This window comes from Zonotrichia leucophrys, chromosome 4 (genome assembly GCF_028769735.1).
Source record: "Zonotrichia leucophrys gambelii isolate GWCS_2022_RI chromosome 4, RI_Zleu_2.0, whole genome shotgun sequence".
NCBI classification, from domain to species: Eukaryota; Metazoa; Chordata; class Aves; order Passeriformes; family Passerellidae; genus Zonotrichia; species Zonotrichia leucophrys.
This window is the reverse complement of record NC_088173.1, coordinates 52,606,845-52,624,448: the sequence shown is the minus strand read 5'-3', so window position 1 is coordinate 52,624,448 and position 17,604 is coordinate 52,606,845. Positions and strand designations below refer to the sequence as shown.

The 17,604-nt window shown below is 46.9% G+C and overlaps 1 protein-coding gene across 7 annotated transcripts in view; it reads left to right on the top strand.

Annotated features, from left to right (window-relative positions):
• The first annotated feature begins 130 nt into the window (after positions 1 to 130).
• ANKRD17 (ankyrin repeat domain 17) overlaps positions 131 to 17,604 on the top strand; it is a 68,243-nt gene continuing 50,769 nt past the window's right edge. For 6 of the 7 annotated variants that reach the window (XM_064711702.1, XM_064711701.1, XM_064711699.1 and 3 more), the window contains exon 1: positions 131 to 499. In XM_064711702.1, the coding sequence (XP_064567772.1) occupies positions 131 to 499 (369 nt within the window). Of the gene's footprint in view, positions 500 to 16,035; positions 16,111 to 17,604 lie in introns of those variants that run through there. The other variant, XM_064711700.1, reaches the window with a different exon arrangement.

The following is a 17,604-nucleotide window of genomic DNA, read 5'->3' as shown; positions in this document are numbered from 1 at the left end:
ATCGCGAGAGTTGGCGCGGCGGCGGCGCCGGCGCTAGAGGTGACCGAGGCAGCAGCGGCCGCGGGCGCCTCCTCCTCTTTTTCCTCCTCCTCCTCCTCCTCCTTCTCCTCCTTTTCCTTCCTCTCCGGCCATGGAGAAGGCGGTCGGCGCGGCGGTAGCGGTGACGGCGGAGGAGGGAGGCGGTGAGGGCGGCGGCGGCGAGGCCGGCAGCGCCACAGCGGGGCCCGGTCCTCCGGAGGGGCCGAGCGGCCCCGCCGCGCCCCCGTCGCCGTGCGGGCCCGGGGCGGCCGGGCTGGTGCGGGTGTGCGACCTCCTGCTGAAGAAGAAGGCGGTGCCGGGCAAGGCGAAGCGCGGCGGGCGGGCGGCCCGGCCGGCCAGCAGCAGCGAGAGCGGCGGCGGCGGCAGCGAGAGCAGCAACAACGGCAGCGACGACGAGGAAGAGGAGGAGGAGGAGGAGGAAGACGAGGAGGAGGAGGAGGAAGAAGAGGAGGTCTCCGAGGTACGGCGCGGGGGAGGCCCCGGGGGTTTCCCCGCTGATCCGGTTTCATAATTCCAGCTGGCTCCCGGCTCCCCCCGCCCTCGGCCCTGCGGCAGAGCCGGGAAGGGGCAGCACCTCGTGGCGGGGCACGGCCGATCCCGGCCTCCGGTCACCCCCGCCGCGGGGAGCGGCCCCAGGCCCCCTGCTCGCCGGGATGCGGGGCCAGCGGCCCCCGGCTTTCCCCAGGGCTCGGGGGCTCCCTGCGAGCCTCAGCCAGCGGCCGCCTCCGTCCCTGGTGTGGTTTATCCCGAAGGAAAGGCGCAGGGGCCGCCGCAGGTGCTGTGTGCCATGTGCTGTACCGCGGCGGTGACGGGAGCCGGGAGAGGGAGAGCCGAGCGGTGGCAATGCTGCTGGCTGGCAGGGCCGGCGTGAGGCTCCGCGGGCAGGCCCGAGCGCTGCCTGCGGGGCTGGGAAGGTGCTGGCGCGCCCAGCGGTGGGAACAGATCCTCTGGGAGAGCGTGTGCAGGTAAAGCGGGTGAAGGTGCAGCTGAAGGTGCAGCCAGGCGAGGGCTGCCAGAGAGCCCAGGGTGTTGGACTGTTGAGTGGCGTTTTCTCCGAACCTGAAAGCCGCCCTGATTCCATGCAACGCAGAAACGGGAAGCATTAATAGTCGGTTTTGTCTTGTGTTAGGATTTTCAGGTAGGTATGGTTGGAAAAGGCCTGTAAGGCTCGGAGCCCCTTATTTGCATATGTAGCCACACAGGGTTGCTTTGTTGAATGGTGTTAATTCTGTAACCTCCCCAGCTGAGCATTCACTTCTGCTTTGGTTTTTTTTTTAAGTAGTGTCCGCAGAAAAGTTCTCTTGAAGTTTTTAGCTTTTCTTTGAACTTGGTCTCTAAGCGGTTTGGCTTTTGAGCGATATATCTGCAGTTCTGTTAGAAACTGGGCAGGAAGGAAGGGTCTGATAGGTTCGAGGAAGGGCTGGGCTGGGATGGTGATAGCTTTTTCCACAGTTAAGCAGCACTCTGCATTTCATTCCTGCTGAAGTTGATACAAGAAGCATTTTATCCAGCTGTTTGAGATAAAATGCACGCAGTGAGCGTGTCTCAGAGTTTGTACTCTCCTTTCTGTGGTGTTGATTTTCAGCAAAGTCAATATCATTGTCTAGGTAGAAGTTTTTATGGCATAAGACTTGTAGGATAACTGCTTTGCTGCTGATCTGTGTTGTCCAGCAGTCCCACAGGTGCTTGGAAGGCTCTGTTGAGCACAGGCCTTTGGGATTTGCTGGTGCTGTGTGGTGAAGGGATGGAGGCCCTGCAGTGACTTCAGTGTATGGGTTGACAAGCCCTGACATCAGCTGTGTGTGGTGGAAACATTCAGCAGAATTTGTGTCAAGGCAGGTTTTTGTTTAGTGGTCCACAGCCGTTCTTCCCAAGGGCTCCTTTCACTGAGAGCTTCCAGTGGAATTGTGTGTGGCAGAGAAGGACAGAGACAGCTGAAGAGTACAGGTAGTGGGTGAGGTGAGCCTTTGCCTGCTTGCTGTGCCTTCAGAGGCACCTATTTCCTATTATTTGGGACCCGCAGAGAGGAGGAAATGGCAGCGATCATTAAATATCGTGAGGCAGCAGAATAGTTCACTTTTATTTTTTGACGGAGTGGCACGTGCCATAGGTACTGAGATAGGTAGTTTGTGAAGGGAGTTTGGCCATCTGGAAGCTTCCCCAATGGTTTCATCTTATCCTAGCTGAGGGCTTTCCCAGGCTGGGTGGTCTGGGATTAAATATTAAGCAGGGCTAAGTGAGCAAGTGAATAATACTGAGAGGATGAAATTCAGGATTCACAACAAAATACATGCCACGTGCTTCATTTATAATTGTTCTTGGCCATGCAGGTTGCTTGCAAAAATCTGTTCTAGTCTTTCTCCTAGTGACTTCAGGATGAAAGGATGCAGCCTGTAGAATGTGCACGGCTGAAGTCACAGTTTTTAGGAATGTGAACGTGAGGATGGCCTGGTTACTGGAGCAGAGCATCCAACCTGGACATCGTTCCCAGCAGTTCCTGGGAAGGAAAAGTGTTTTGTGTGATCTCTGTGCGAGGGAGGTTTCCTTGTCTGAAAGGAACCTGATAGTTAGTTTTGGCTTTTAGAAGCTTTAAAAAAATCCCACTGGAACAAAGGGCTTTTTAGTTGTTTGGGGGTTAAAATTTCATTTTATTGCACATATTCTTGAGTTGTGCCCAGCTCTTCAATTTGATTGTGGTCTTCTGACCACGGGCAGTGTGGAAGGCACATCAAGTGAAAAACAGGAAGAAGTGCAAGTTGCTGGTTTTGCTGTGAATGGAAACTACTGTGGGAATGCTGCAGAAGCTGGTGTTCCCTCCCAAGCGTTCCCTTCATTATCTCTGTAAACTTAAGATAGTTTGTCTTAGGCTATTTTTTGCCCTTCCCATGCTTAATACATTAAGACTTCTCTAATCTCCAAAGCAAAGTGCTTCTAGATTGGACTGCTAGTGAGCCTGCTTCTAAAACTCAGGAGTACTGTAGCAACAAGTCCAGGGGGTTCTGAAGGGAAACCTGGTGCATCCTGAGTCACAGAAAGCCCAGGAGCAGAAAGACATTGTTCAGCTCAGTTGTTGCTGAGCTGATGGAATGGAATCAGGAGCTAAAATCAGCTGTTTTCATCTCTACCTCGGAACTCCATCAGATCTCAGTGTGGCAACACAGGCACTGTGGAGAGCTTTGGGAGAAGTTTAATGGGAATTTTATACCAACAACCTTATGAGTTCATGGCAACCTCCAATGTTGGTCTTTCAAATTGCAGCAAATTACTGCAAAACCCCAAGACTTTAGGTAGTGGGGTCCAGTGTTGTCTGTAAAAGGTCAATTGCCTTTTCCCTAAAAAACAGTTGCTAAAAAATGGCAACTTTTCTGGATATACAGGAAGAGGAGTCTTGAGGTATGACAAGAATGGCAGTAGGATTTCCATAGCAGGGGAGGTCAGCCTGTGGTCCTTCCAAGTGTTCTTGTACGTGCAAATTTTGTTCAACATTTCCATTCATAGTGAAATAGTGTAAAAAATGAGCAGGTCCTTGTAGCAAGGTGCTGCTTAGAAACTCAGTGTCCAGAGTGCATTAGGGCTTTTCTTATTTAACACTGAAAGGTTTAGTTGTGTAATAAAAATTGTTTACAAGCTTATTTCAAGTCTGTGAACTTGGAGGATGTTTGCTGCTGGCAGTGGAATTTATAATTGCCCTTTATATCCATCTTAGGAATTCGTGTGTTACATCTTGCCCATGAACCTTGTGGTGATCCAAGGTGTAGATCCACCTTGGATTTGTGTGTATTTAAGGCAAGGTTAATGTGAAATCTTGGGCGTCCTGGTGTGATTTCAAGAGCATCACAGGCACATAGTTGTAATATTTAAATTGGAAAAGACTTGAAGAGCTTAAGTGTTCAAATGAGCTGATTTGAAGCACAGAATTTATTTTAGCAATCTGTTTCCTTTTTGTTAACCCTGACAGTCTTCATCAGAGTCCTGGAGTAAGGCCTTTGGATTCTGCAGGGCCGCCATGCCTGGCTTGACCCCTGAGTGCTGCGTTCCCTTCCCTGCCCTTGCTCTCGTGTGCTTGGGTCCTCACAGGTGACTGAGCTGCAGCTGATGGGCCCTGTCCATTTCAGCCTCACATTCTGCTGCAGTGTTTGTCTTGTAATTCTTTCTTTCCCTGTCTGTTTCAGCTGTCTTTTGCCTGTACCACTTAGTTTCTTCCATTCAAAAGAGGAAATAGGAGAGAAATACTGTAGGATGGCTCTCAAAAATCCCTGGAATCTCAGGGTTTGTTCAGGGCTGTTGGTAGGGGAATCCTACAACCTGCTGTAGGTGACCCCAGGAAGCATTAGTCAAAACTGCTTAACATCCCTTCCTTACTGTTCCTGGACTAGCTTCCAGCAAAATCAGGTTGGTTAGACCTGATGCTTTTTATTTTTTAAAATTGTTAAATATTACTCTATTTTTATGTGCTTTATTTAATTCAAGTAGTCAGTGAATATCTGGGTTGAAAACGAAACCCCCCAGCAGAAAGTGACCACTGCAGAAGGTGGAGTTCAATATTGGTGGCACCATGTGAATTTGTTTACTTCCTTAGATATTTCTTCAGGAAATGTCCTTATAAACACAATTCCCATGTGCAGGCTGGAGCCAAACACCTCACATTTTAAGCCAATAATTCAGTTCTGTAAAGAGAATGGTTTCTCTGGAAGGAGTTTAGCTGAGAGAATTTCCTCATCTGTCTAGGTTGAAGGCAAATGGGATTATGTGTTTGTTTTTTTCCCTCTATCTGTGTTTTAAAACCAAAACTGTTGGTGTTTATTTATGATATAGCTGATTTGCAATTTGGTTTAGGAATTGAAAAGTCCATGCTGCAGATCCAGGATAAGTAAGAAGCTTTTTTTGGAAGATAAGGGGACAAGCCCTTGTAACTTGGTGTAAAATAAAATTGCCTAAATTTGCTGTTAGTGTCTTTGGGCCATCTGAGCAGAATCCTTGGCTGCCTGGGGAGACATGGTGTGTTTTTTTCTGAAATGCTGTGCTTTTGGTTTCTTGATGGTGTGTCTTTGTAGGTGACTCAGGTGAGATGCCATGCTGAAGATGTGTCTGTAGAGCTGCTGCTCATGTGTGGGACTTCCTTTGTCTTGTCCGTAGCTTTGGGTGTGTTGAGTAAGAAAGCTGTTGGTGAGGAAGGACCAATGCTGGCAGATGGTTTGGCTAAGCTCATTGAGCTAACCTGTGTGCTTAGGGAAAAGGTCTTCCTTGCTGTGAAGTTGGCAGTGAATATCAGCGTGCCTTGGTGTTAGTGTGGGAATTCTGGTGACCTCCATCCAGGCATTGTACAGAGTCCACAGGAATTCTGGAGGAAAAAAATCCATTGTTGGCCAATGAAGGGCAGCATTTCCTCTGTGTTTGCACTGGCAGTGCTTTGTGGCAGTGGGTACTGGGAGAGGTTATCTCAGCATTCCAGATGTTTTTCAGTGGGTTATCCCCCTTAGGCTGTCCTAAGCTCATGACTGTGCAGAGAGCTGAAGCCACATGGAGGTATTACTTAACCCTTGTGTCACCTTGTTTTCACATGAGGTAATAGTCGTACACCAGGCTGAAAATCAGCCACAAAGCCAAGCATACATCCTTTAATACCTCCTTGTTTGTGCTTGCAGTATTTTCTTTTGGGCTGCATGTTGTCATTAGGGTGATTCTGTTGGCGTTACCCAAAGCAGTTTTTGACAAATTCAAATTACTGGTGTTTGATGTACAGGAGTCATTCCTCTTCTGCATTTTACCTGCATCCTCCAATTCCTGGAGCATAATGGTATATTTTAGGAAATGAGCTGAAGTAAACCTTGATTTTATGTTTTTTCCTGCCCCACCCCAACTTCTTATGTGGTATTGATCATCAAGAGTGGATAATGTGTCCAAATAAGCAGCTGCTCAGAGCTAGAAAGATGTTGGAACATTAAGAAATATGATGAAATATTGCTATTTAGAATATCAGTTTGGGGTTTTGACTTCCATTCTCCTCAAGTTTAACCTGAAACAATCAGAAAGTGTCTACTACGTTCTTTATTTTTTAGGTTAAAACTGAAGAGATTTTGCACTCAGTAATCCGAACTGCTGCTGAGGGGCTGCCTCATATTTGGTCTAGGGTTTGCTTTGCCTTGTGCTGCTGTTCAGGGAATGGTTCTTTCAGTGTCTGTCCATCTGCCCAGCTGTGCAGGAGCACTTTTGGGGACTGCAGTCCCAGCAGAATCCCAGGGAATATCTGACCCCCCCCTCTCGGGCAGGGAATGATTCAGAGGTAAGAGGAGGAAGGTCGCTCTTATCCTCCCAGCTGTACCTCCCAGTCCTTCCCACACACAAGGAAAAAACCAAACACTTGGAGGAGAGGCTGGAGCTCCCCTGTGCATCTGTGTCTGGCAGGTGACTCACATGTTTTCCTGTCCTGGAGCTTTCCCATCTCCAGACTTCAGGTATTCTTGCCTTTTGTTCAGTCTTGTCCTGAAATGCTTTGCCAGTGGAATTTTCCTCTTGATGCTGTTCTGCAGGTGTGATTTGTTCTCCTCCACAGAATGGGGAACAATGCTTTAATGAAGTTGAAATGTTCAAGTCATGATGTGACTTTAGTGTTTTTCCTCAAGTGCCTGGTGCTGTTCAGCCCCTGCACCAGCGTGGGTATCAATCCCACTGAAGCTGGGGGAGTTGGGCTTGGAGGAAGGCACAAAAAAAGGCATTCAGTGCTCCTCCCAGCCACTTGGGAAATGATGTTGTTGAAAAAAAAACCTCAGGAAGAGAAACAACACATTTCCAGTTGATCAGTTCCTGGATCCAGTCTGTCAGGCACAGGGGCTTGTGCTGACACAGCGAAGAGCAGGAGCTCAGGCAGGGAGGAGGGTGAGAGGGTGAGCACTGCCTCTTTTGGTGGGATAATTCATTGAAATCCCTGCCATGGAAAACGTTGGCATTGTTGCTGAGGACTCAGTTGGTAAGGATGGCACAGGTCAGTGAGAATTTTTGTCTTCAAGGGCAGATTAGTCCTCTTGACACTTCCTCTGGATCCTCTGTTTGGAAGTGACTGAAACAGATAAATCACACAGGTTCTTTTTTTTTTTTTCTTTTTTTTTTTGTGTGTGTGTAGCTTAAAAACTTAGAGCTTCTTCAGATAAAATCAGCACTGACTTTTGTCTCTGGTATTTGTTCAAATTCTCAAAAGCAGCATATTAAGGATAGGGAGAAAGAGAGGAATTAAGCAGGGTTTTATTAAAGTATTGCAGCCTTTTGGTTTATCACCATCACATTTGTGTCACTTAGTGCACTGCAGCAAAGGAGTCACTTTGGAGATTGACTAAAAAAGTCACAATTGTGATCATAATCACAACACAAAAAACCAAGCTGGCTTAAAGAAAAATGCACTTTGAATGTTACAGTCTGCTCCAGGGATGAACATATGCCTTCTGTCCATCTCTGTCGCTAGCAGAAGTGAAAGCTGGCATAACAGCATGCTGGTATTTTTGTGAAGAATCAGCTTGATCAAAGAACTCCTCGAGGATAAATATAGTGGGCAACTTTCTGTGCTGAACTTCAGCAAAGGCCTTTTCTGGAGCTTGCGTGAGGAGGGAGATGTTACAGTTCTGTGTGAAATCACTCCCTAAATGCACTTGTGTCTTCAAGGTGAGAAAATTTACTAGTGTCTCTAGGTTGGGGTGGGTTTAGAAACCTGCTGGTACCTGCCCCACAGCTGGGTTCTGCAGAAATCCTTGGGTTAGAGAAAGGCCCAGTGGGATGGGTTGGCTTTAGAGCTTCCCTCTGCCCTCTGGAGCCGAGCACTGCTGGCACAGCTGTGCCAGGGGCCTTGTCTGGTATCAAAGCTGATATGGGTGCTGATTCCTCCTGTGCTTTGGAGCTCTTGTGGCCCAGCACTGTGTTCAGTTAGATCAGAGTATGGCTGACGTCTCAGTTAGGCCTAGAAAAATCTTACAATAATAATAATAATTTACTGATTTAATAATAAAGGGAGTCAGGAAGTGACACCCAATAAGCACTTGCTTGAGCGAATTAGATTTGAAATAAAGTTACCAGTAGAACTCAAAGAACTTTATTTTTTTTAAAAATTACATTAAAAAAATTGCCAAAGTGTTCTCAAGAAAGGCAGATGGCCTCGATGGTGGCTTTCATTGTAATCCAGAATTGGCTGTTAGAGAGCACACAGCCTTTCCAAAAGCCATTGGAATACTTGTTAATAGAAATAACTCAAGCAATTGGTTTTATAACAAACTATTGTCCAGAAGATACTGAGCTTTTTAAAAAACTTTTTGTCAACTTCCCCAGCATTTATTAAACTCGGTCATAGTAAAATAATTCTGTCAGGCTCTGTGTGTATGGTGTAATTTAAATGTGGTGGAGGGGAAGTTCTTCTGTGGGAGGGGTGTGTTGGGTTGACAGGGACCTCAGCTTGCCTGCTAGGGCAGTGAGGGGTTTGAGGAGCGTTTAAGGTGTTTTTGGTTTGGATTCTGATATTAGCCCAAGACTTTAGGGTTAGTCTTGGGCTGAAATCAGGCTCTTACTGTGAGCACATCTGGAATTGAGGGCAGGTGTTTGCCGTTAAAAGTTTTATCTTCTCGTAGTGTGAGATAAACTGAAGGTGTGATTTTATTTCTGGAGGCCCAGCAAAGAGGAGGTGGGGAACAGGAGGTGCTGAGCTCCAGAGTTCAGCTAGAAGTGTTTCTGTCTGGCAGCTGGTCCAGCTGCCCTGGTAATAAATGCTGGGAGCTGTGCTGTGTGGTCCCCACTCTGTGCTGATCTTCCAGGTAACCTCAGATGTAAAAGGTAATGAACAACCATATTAAACAAAAGCAGAGATCACATTAGTATCTCATTTTTTTATTCAGTTTATGTGGTTTTCCTTCTTCAGCCTAATCCAGCTTGTTCTGTTAAACTCCAGGCTTGATGTTGCTGTCAGTGAATGGAGTGGGTTTTCCAGCCATTTTAGTCTGTGAATTTGAAGATGCCAACTGAGTAACTCTGACTATTGATAGTTTTGTAAAAGAAAGAAACCTCAAGTACATTGTTATGGTTCCTTCTTTTGGAATAGGTTTCAAAATCTGGTATTAACCCAGTCCAAGTTCATGATGAGCAGCCTGGATGTAGAGCTGTTGAAACAACCATCCAGTTCACAGGCAGGAAAAGGAAGACAGGGACATCCTGATCCTGCAGGCCCTGGATTGGAATTTGATGTGAGAATACTTGATATAATATTCACTCAGTTAGAATTTATGTGTGGAAGTAAATGCTAGATGAGGCCACTTAAAAAGGAGTAGGAGACTTGGTCCCAAATAGTGGCTTTTCCTGGTTTAAGATTTCCTTATTCTTGGCAGGGAATGTGTATGCACTTGAAAAGTTTTTAAGAGCTTGCACTCAAATTTTCATGTTCTCATGTGGAGATACCTTGGATTAGTACTTGCCTTAGGATTTGAGAGGTGTTAGTATGAATCTTGTCGCACTGTATATGCTGCTTGGTTACACACAGCTTCTCTGTCACCAGTATTTCATACGTGGAATGAGAAAGGAATAAGTTCGTTTGTTTGAGGAAAGATCTTCCATGTCCAAAGTTGTGTTTTTTGAACATGTTCCTCATTTCACTTGTGTTTTTCCCAAAACCAGGGTTCTTGAGTGTGTTCGTAGTCCTTGGCCTGAGGACTTGGAGCATTGTATTACCCAGTGAACACTTATTGACTTTACTCCATGGATAACTTCAAGGAAGATCTCTAACAGGAAGATATGAGAGTGTCCACCAGTAATCTTGCATTTCTGCCAAAAAACCCTTTCAAAATGCTCGTGTGATTTTGTCTCCCTTTTTCAGGTCTTGTCAGGTGCATTTGGATTTGCACCGGGCAGTTCCTCCACAGCAAAATCAGAGGAGCTATCTTGTCGTGGTTGTTTTTTAGTGATGTTGTAGTTCAGTTCATCTTCAGGGCAGTGCTGTGCGTGAGTAAAGGTACTTCCTTTGCTCCTTTTTTCATGCTTAGGTTTGCCTTAGGAGTTGGAATCAGGAAGAGCAGGGCTGATGCAAGCACTGACCAGGGTGGAAGGCTCCTGGCTGATGAGCAGGGTTTGTCTCTCTCTGTGCCAGGGTGCTGCTTGCTTGGTGGGCTCTAAAACTCTGCCCAGGTGTCAGATGCATTTAGGCAGAGATAAATAAGGACTTAATTCAGAAATGTTTTTATATTGTGCCTCTGGCTCCTGGCTCAGGATGGATGGTGTGACAATAAGAGGCTGCTGATAAAGTGGGGCTGATTAGCTCACAACTCTTGCCCAGTGCTGCAGTCTGCCTCCGGGCAGAGCTTGCTTTTGACATTCCCTGTCTTCAGGTTCCTGGGAAAAGTGCTATGAGCTGAGTGCTTTTTGGCTGAGCTTGTATGGTCTGGTAGTGAATCTTTGTATTTCTGTTAGCTTCCTGGCGTGATGGTGCTAACTCTTAATTCAGTTGTGGAATTAATCACCTTTTTTATTGCCCCTTGAATGAGAAATCCTCTATGAAATGGTAATGCAGCTGGAATGCTGAAATTCCTAATAGCCCAGCTAGAACTGGGAGGAGGGCTCCACCTCTTTGAGGAGGCTTCTCTGGGCATGGGGTCCTTCTATCCCCTGGTGCCATCCTGACAGTTCATGCAAGCTGCCGAGCCAGCTTCCCCAGCACAGTGCTTCTGTTCTGGGAGAGCAGATTGGGGGAGGACTTTATGCAGGGAATTGTGGAAGTTACTCCATCAGACAGGTCATAACCATCCCAGTCTCTCAACTCAGGCCTGAAACCTTTTCTGTGTATGCAATCTTTTCAATGGGCATAAAAAACCTCAGGATAAGCTAATTGTGGTGCTTTCAAAGGTAGTTATGTCAGATACCTTTTACAGATTCTAGTTTCCTGGAGCTGTGGAAAACCTAGATCTCATGGGTAGCATAAGGAAAATAATTCCATCCTTTCCAGCTTTGTCCTTTGACCCAAAGCAGTAGCACTAACTGAACAGCAAACTCTGAATGTGTCAGAAGGGTCTGGAATGCTGCCCTAGGCCAAGGGAAGAATAGGCTGGAGAGAAATGCAAGATCTGTCTTGGCAGGAAAATGAGGTTTTGAGTGGGAAACCATCTTGGATGGTTAAAAAAAGTTGTTACATGTTTGTTAGAGAAGAAAAATATGTGGCTTGGTTATCAGAGTTTCCTTGTCTGTGGGAGATAACGGAGCTGAATCAAGGGTGGTGTGATAATGACAATGGGCAGCAAGGATCATCTTGTGACTGTAAAACTCGTGTGAAAGCTCACTGCAGCTTTTGGCAGCAAGGTCTGAAATGCTCAGAGAGACATGGGACTATTAGGCTGAGGGAATAAAAAAATCAGAATAAAAGTATGTCCTCAGTATTTATCAGGTTGAAGCCCATCGTCCTTGCACATCCCTACCACAATAATAAAAATGAAAGGAAGAAAGTAGGTTTCTTTTATTTGGAATTCACTAGAGCACCTGCCTGAAGGATGCTGGAAATGTAGCCAGGCTGACAACCACAGAGCTGTGATTGCTGCAAGAAGTGGAGTAAAAGAAACCAATATACAATGTGAAAATAGGAAAATCAGATGGGAGTCATGACTTCAGGTGGTGCCTGAGGTTTGGGTTTGGGCTGACTTGTTTTTATGTAACCACTGAGGATCTAGAGTTGGATCAATCTCTCTGGAGGGAGAACCTGAAACAGTGGGTATAAAACTCATTTTGTTTTGTAGTGACATAGAACTAAGGGACCTTAAAAATTGCACCAAGTGGTGACTGATGCAAACAGCCCCAAAGCAGAGGTGATACTTTTGGGCTATAACAAGGTTTTTGTGTTTAAAACAGAAGTAGTAGAGAATAATGTTTTTAGTGTCTTGGTGGTTATTCTGATATGATGGAGAGCTGCAAGTTATAGGCTGTTGTTCCTAATGAAAGTGGATAAATCCTAGTGCATTTATCTGGAGCAATGAGTACCCTTAGGGGTATCTGTTGGATCTCTTGGGGGAAACATTCAGTTCTGGCTTAGTTGTAAAGGGTTTGAAAAATTGTTTTTATTGGGAGAGCAGCTATGAAGAATTGGGTTCAGTCCAGCAACATGAATGTGGGTGGGATTATCAGCACTCTAAAAATGGAAGAATTGGGCCCAACACAAGTTTGAAGCAGCCTTTGAAAAATCTGTGTGGATATTCCTTGCACTGAGTATTGTTCTTGTATACTAACAGCTACTCCTGCATCTTGTCATGGTTTTTTGTTTGATGTTTGAAGAGCAAACTTGGTCATTTGATGGTTTTAATGATGGACTTTTCCCCTTGGTGAATTAACTGAGTCTTCTGATTTCAAGTGTATTTCTAATTAATGTGAAATGCCATCTTGTGTGTGTGTCTTGTGTGGATTTTTCAGTGTGATAGGTACCTCAGTTTTCAGGGTATTCCGTGTGACAGTGGTGGATGTTTTCCTCCTGGCAATGTAGCAGATAACCAGAATGTCACAAAATTTCGACTGGAAACTTACTCTGGTTTTTGATCTTAATTGTTTCAGGAGCTTTATGGTTCTGTCTGACTGTGCACCCACTTCTGGAGAGGGAAATACTGGGGAATGCCTGCTGAGGGGTATAACTGATAATTGGTACTGTATTGAGAGCCTGTCTGCAACTCCCCTTTTTCTCTTCTCAGAATGATTTGGTTTTTTTAGTAATTAATGCACCTGGTGATCTTGCTGAATAAGGTGTTAGCAGCTGCATGGGACAGGGTTTAAAGAGCCCAACCTTGACAGGGTGCTCTGAAAGCACACACAGAGAAGTGTGTTTGTGTGCTTTGGGCCAGTTGGTGACCAGTACTGCTCGATCAGCTGGAACCAGATAACAATGTGCTTTTGTGATATGAGAGTGGCAATTGTCTGATCAATTGTTCAGTGCTCACATTTCTGGGTGCCAGAATCTGTCTGGGATCAATGGTTGAAATGCCTGTGCCTCAGGGTGACGTGATGCCAGCTCAGAATTGCTGGTGGCTTGCGTGCTACTGCAAGGTTGGGATGGAAGATCTCCCTAAAAACTGCCTGTGAGCTCTTGGGCGTGCCCAGCTCTGCTCTGCGTGAGCAGCAGGAGTCTCTGCAGGGTTTTATTCTCCCCTTGCTCATTTCCACAGGGTTACCATGCTGGGTGGGGAGCACAGGGCAGAGCAAACCAGCCTTGGTCTGTACCCGTCCCTCGGAACGCTCTGAGGATTCCCCTTGGCTTAACACGCTTCATGGGCTGCAAGCAGGGCTTTGGTCACTGTTTTTAAATCTCTCTCCTCAAGCTGCACTTCAGATGTTTTCTCTGCCACCTTCCGTGGGGAACAGGAGGGTTTGGTGTGTTTTAGGCTCCCAGAGTGTAGGGGAGGTGATGGATGGACACAGCTCAGACAGCTACGTGGTTTTAGGGCTCCTCTTGATCAGGAGAACGCGCTGAGTTTTAGTAGTGGATGGTGACACATGAGGGCACTGAGTGGATCATGCCCTTCAGCATAAGGCTAAATAAAGATTGTTAGCTTTCAAGGAGGAGCTGAGATGTTTTGAAGAGATAATGTGTTTTATCTTTCCTAATCAACTGCTTCAAGTAATTCCTAGAGCTGGACTTGAAGGTGAGGACAAAATGGGTTTGTGTTTACCTGTGCAGAATTGAAGATGTATTTCCTGACCTGTGTGTGAAACCCAAAATCACACCATAGAAATAGAAAAGGAATTAATCATAAGGGCCTAAATATTTTTTGCTTTTTCCCTCTGAAGTTTTTTTGCTTGTGGTTTTTTTTCCTTTATTTTTCAGGAACAGAAGCATGTATTAAAGCCTTTACTTCACACCACTATGAGATCTTCAGTAAAACCTCAAGAGCTGGGAATGGGCTTTTTAGAATTTGGTATTCCATACTGTAAATATTTTTCAAGTATGAAAGAAAGTGTGAGATCTCATTTTGCAAGCAAGTGCTTCTTTCTTAGCCAGCACCAGAGAGCTGCAGATTCAGGTGGGCCAGGGTAGAGGAGGAGGGATTGGGTATTGAGGTTCTGAGTGTGAAATTTGGAATGTTTGGTTTGCTGCCCTCGAACAAATGTTGAGGGTGACTTGCTTTTAGTGCCAGGAAGGTTTTTGACACAGCTCACATGTAGAGTCCTCCCATCTCTCATGGCGTAAGGGGAGCTCTGAATTGTTCTGTGAGTTAGGTTTGTCCCAGTTTGTGATGCTGTTGCAGGCAGGGCTCTGCAGTTTGCCCAGCAGAAGGGGAAATGGTTCAGCTCTGAAGGTGATTGGTGTTCCTCCTTCTCCTGAAAATCTGGTGCTTGATTTGTGGGTCCATGTGGGGAGCCCATGCTGTGCAGTTTGCCCTGTGTGGAGCAGACAGCTGCTTTTGTTCCTGTGTAATGCTGCCTTTGCAATTGAAAATGTTTTCAGTGGTGTCATGTGTGAAGTGTCGCTAGCTCTGTGCTAAGTTGTGTGCTTTAAGCTTCTTTCTTTTTTTTTTTCTTTTTTTTTTTTTTTGGTGTGATATAAGGTATCTGTTAATTCTTTCTGAGACTCAGAAGACTGAATAACTTGTCTTTGGAGACATCAGTGTTATGTGGGAGGTGGTGGCTGGTTTTTTCCTTTTTTTTATATATATACAAAGAAATCCTTCAAGCTGTCAGGGACAGCTTTTTACTTGGGCTAATGTTTGTGCATTATTGCTGGATTTCATGTACATTGGAACAGTTGCAAGGGGCTGCTGGGGATGTTGGAAATGCCACCCTAAAAGCATGACTCCAGAGGAACAGTGCAATGTTGTTCTGTGGGTCTTCCTTGAATTAGTTCTCAGTAAAACTGTGGAATCTGGGCTGTTCTCTGAAGTGGAAAATGAGCGGAAAAAGAGTGGAAAAACGGACAGCCTGGGCAGGTATTGAGTTTTTGGGAAATGAGGGGCTTTGTAATAAGCGAGTAGGATGTAATTCCCATTTTTGGTGGTTAAGTAACATTTTGAAATGGAAGAACGCAGCTACTCCTAAAATTGATAATGATCAACTGGAATTTCTCTTTGTGATGTTACTAGCCAGTCTGGCCAGCTTTTTAAATCCAGGTGAGAATATTCTTGCTGTTAGGCGAGTGTTTTTAGCAATTAGTATTTTTTGGGAAAAGATAGTTTAACAAAGTGATTACTATGAGTGTTTCTTCAAGTAAAAATGGGAACTTAATTCTTTTGGCCATTGGACTCCTTTGTGCTCTGCTGAAATGACATCATGAGAGAGGAGATTTTTGGGGGGTTGACAAGATTTATTATGCTGGGTGTTTTGAACTGGAAAATGAGTTATTTTGAGAGCTGCAGATATGATTGCTCAGTGATTTTGACCTGCTGCGTACAGAATTGGTCTCACTGTCATCTAGGGTTGTGGAATATGTAAGATATTATCTTTTGGCCCATTTGATGGTTTGGGTTAGGCAGAGACGTGTGTAGGTAAGAAGTGGGTGCTCATCTGGGTGGGTAGATGATGATGTTTCTTAAAGGTGCGTTGTGGAAGAGGTGCTAACCTTGCTCCGCGCTGTCAGCACCTTTTTCTCCCGGTGTCACGGCCAGTTTCTGCAATTGCTGCTGGCCGGAGGAGGGAGGGATGCGGGCAGCTCATGGAGCAGCACTGCAAGAGCTCCGGGAGGGTCTGGTCTAATGGGAAGCCAGGTCACAGCACAGAAACAAATGTGGCATGGCACGGATCTGCCTAACCCAAGGGCTGAGGCTTCTGCGAGTTCGCGGCGGGGTAGGAGGTGAACTGATCCACGGGACGTATAAAAACGAGCTGCTTCTGCTCGGTTTTTTTCCGTTCAATTGCTCGGTGTGTCCGTCCCCGCGGCGCGGGCGTTGGGGAGCGGCGCGCAGCCCCCCCCCCGCACGCGGTGGTAGGCGCCGGGCGCGCACGGGGTGGAACGGTCCATTTCCTGTTCCCGTGCCGCCGGCGGGGGGGGCCCGGCCGTGAGGGAGGGGGCGGCGGGGCATGGCGGCGGCGCGGTGAGGCGGGGCGCGGGCGGCCGCGATGGAGGCGTACGTGCTGGAGGACATCCTGGAGGTACGGCCGGGCCGCGAACAAAGGGGCCCGGGGATGGCGGGGGGCCGCGGGGCCGGCACCCCGGGCCCGGCCGTTGGGGCTGCGGCGCTCGGTGGGGCCCGGGCGGACGGGGCCGGGCACCGGCGCTTCCCCCCCGGCGGGAGGGGTGCGGGACGCGGAGCCCCGGCGGTGACATTGCGGTCACATTAGCGGGGATTTCAGCCACTGCTTGCCATAACTCTCTCTCTCTCTCCCTCTCTTAATCTTTGTTGCCAGTGTTTCCGTTTCATAGAATCGTGGAATCACAGAATAGCTTGGGTTGGAAGGGACCCTGAGGATCATCCCATTCCAGCTCTGTGCTGTGGGCAGGGACGCCTCCCACTATCCCAGGCTGCTCCAGGCCCTGTCCAGCCCGGCCTTGGGCACTTCCAGGGATCCAGGGGCAGGCACAGCTTCTGTGGGCAGCCTGTGCCAGGGCCTCAGCACCCTCACAGGGAAGGATTTCTTCCTGATACCCAAATCTACTCTCAGTCAATTCAAAGCCATTCCCCCTTGTGCTGTCACCACACACTCTTGTAAGTAGTCGCTCCTCCTTTTTCCTGCAAGTTCCCTTAAGGTGCTGGAAGGCCACAATTGGGTCACCCTGAAGCCTTTTTCTTCCAAGCTGAACAATCCCAATTCTCTCAGCCTTTCTTCATAGCAAAGAGGCTCCATCTCCGTGATCACCTTGGTGGCCTCCTCTGGAGGCCTCATGGCAGCAGCTCCATGTCCTTCCTGTGCTGGGAACCCCAGAGCTGGAGGCAGGACTCGAGGTGGGGTCTCAGCAGAGCAGACAGGCACGTTTGTTGCAGTATATAATTCCTCTTACTGCATTTCCAGTCGTCTAAATGTAGCCTGTTCTTGCTTCCTCTACAGAAGTAGATCTCCCTCTGCAGCAGTAATTTATTATGAAATAAATGGCATAATCTCTTCCTGTGAGGGTAGGCTGGAAGTAACCTTTCAGCCAAATGGAGAGGCCAGCCAAGAAGTCATAGAGTGAAGCAGGTCTGTATTACAGGTTATATTTGCTGTAATAGTTCAAGGAAATGTTCCCTGGCCCAGGTTGCCCAGAGAAGCTGTGGCTGCCCCTGGATCCCTCTAAGTGTGCAAGGCCAGGTTGAACAGGGCCTGGAGCAACCTGGGACAGTGGAAGGTGTCCCTGCCCACCAGGGGGCTGGAGTGAGATGATATTCCAAACCATTTTATGAAATACCTTTTTCTTGTTCCTGTGGTTTTTCAGGTTTTGCAAGCAAAAACATGGCCAGATGACTTGTCAGAATATTTGCATGTGTTCTTTATTGTAATGAGAAGCCACAGCCTTATTAGCTGCTCTCAGAATTCTGACAAAACAGTGCTTCCACAGTCCTTCTCCTGTAGGCTTTTTCCTGTGGTAGCTGCACTTAGGTTACCCTAAAATTTTTGATCAATAGGAATACTGCTGTTAACTTCTGTGTGGACTTTGGAACTGTTTAACAT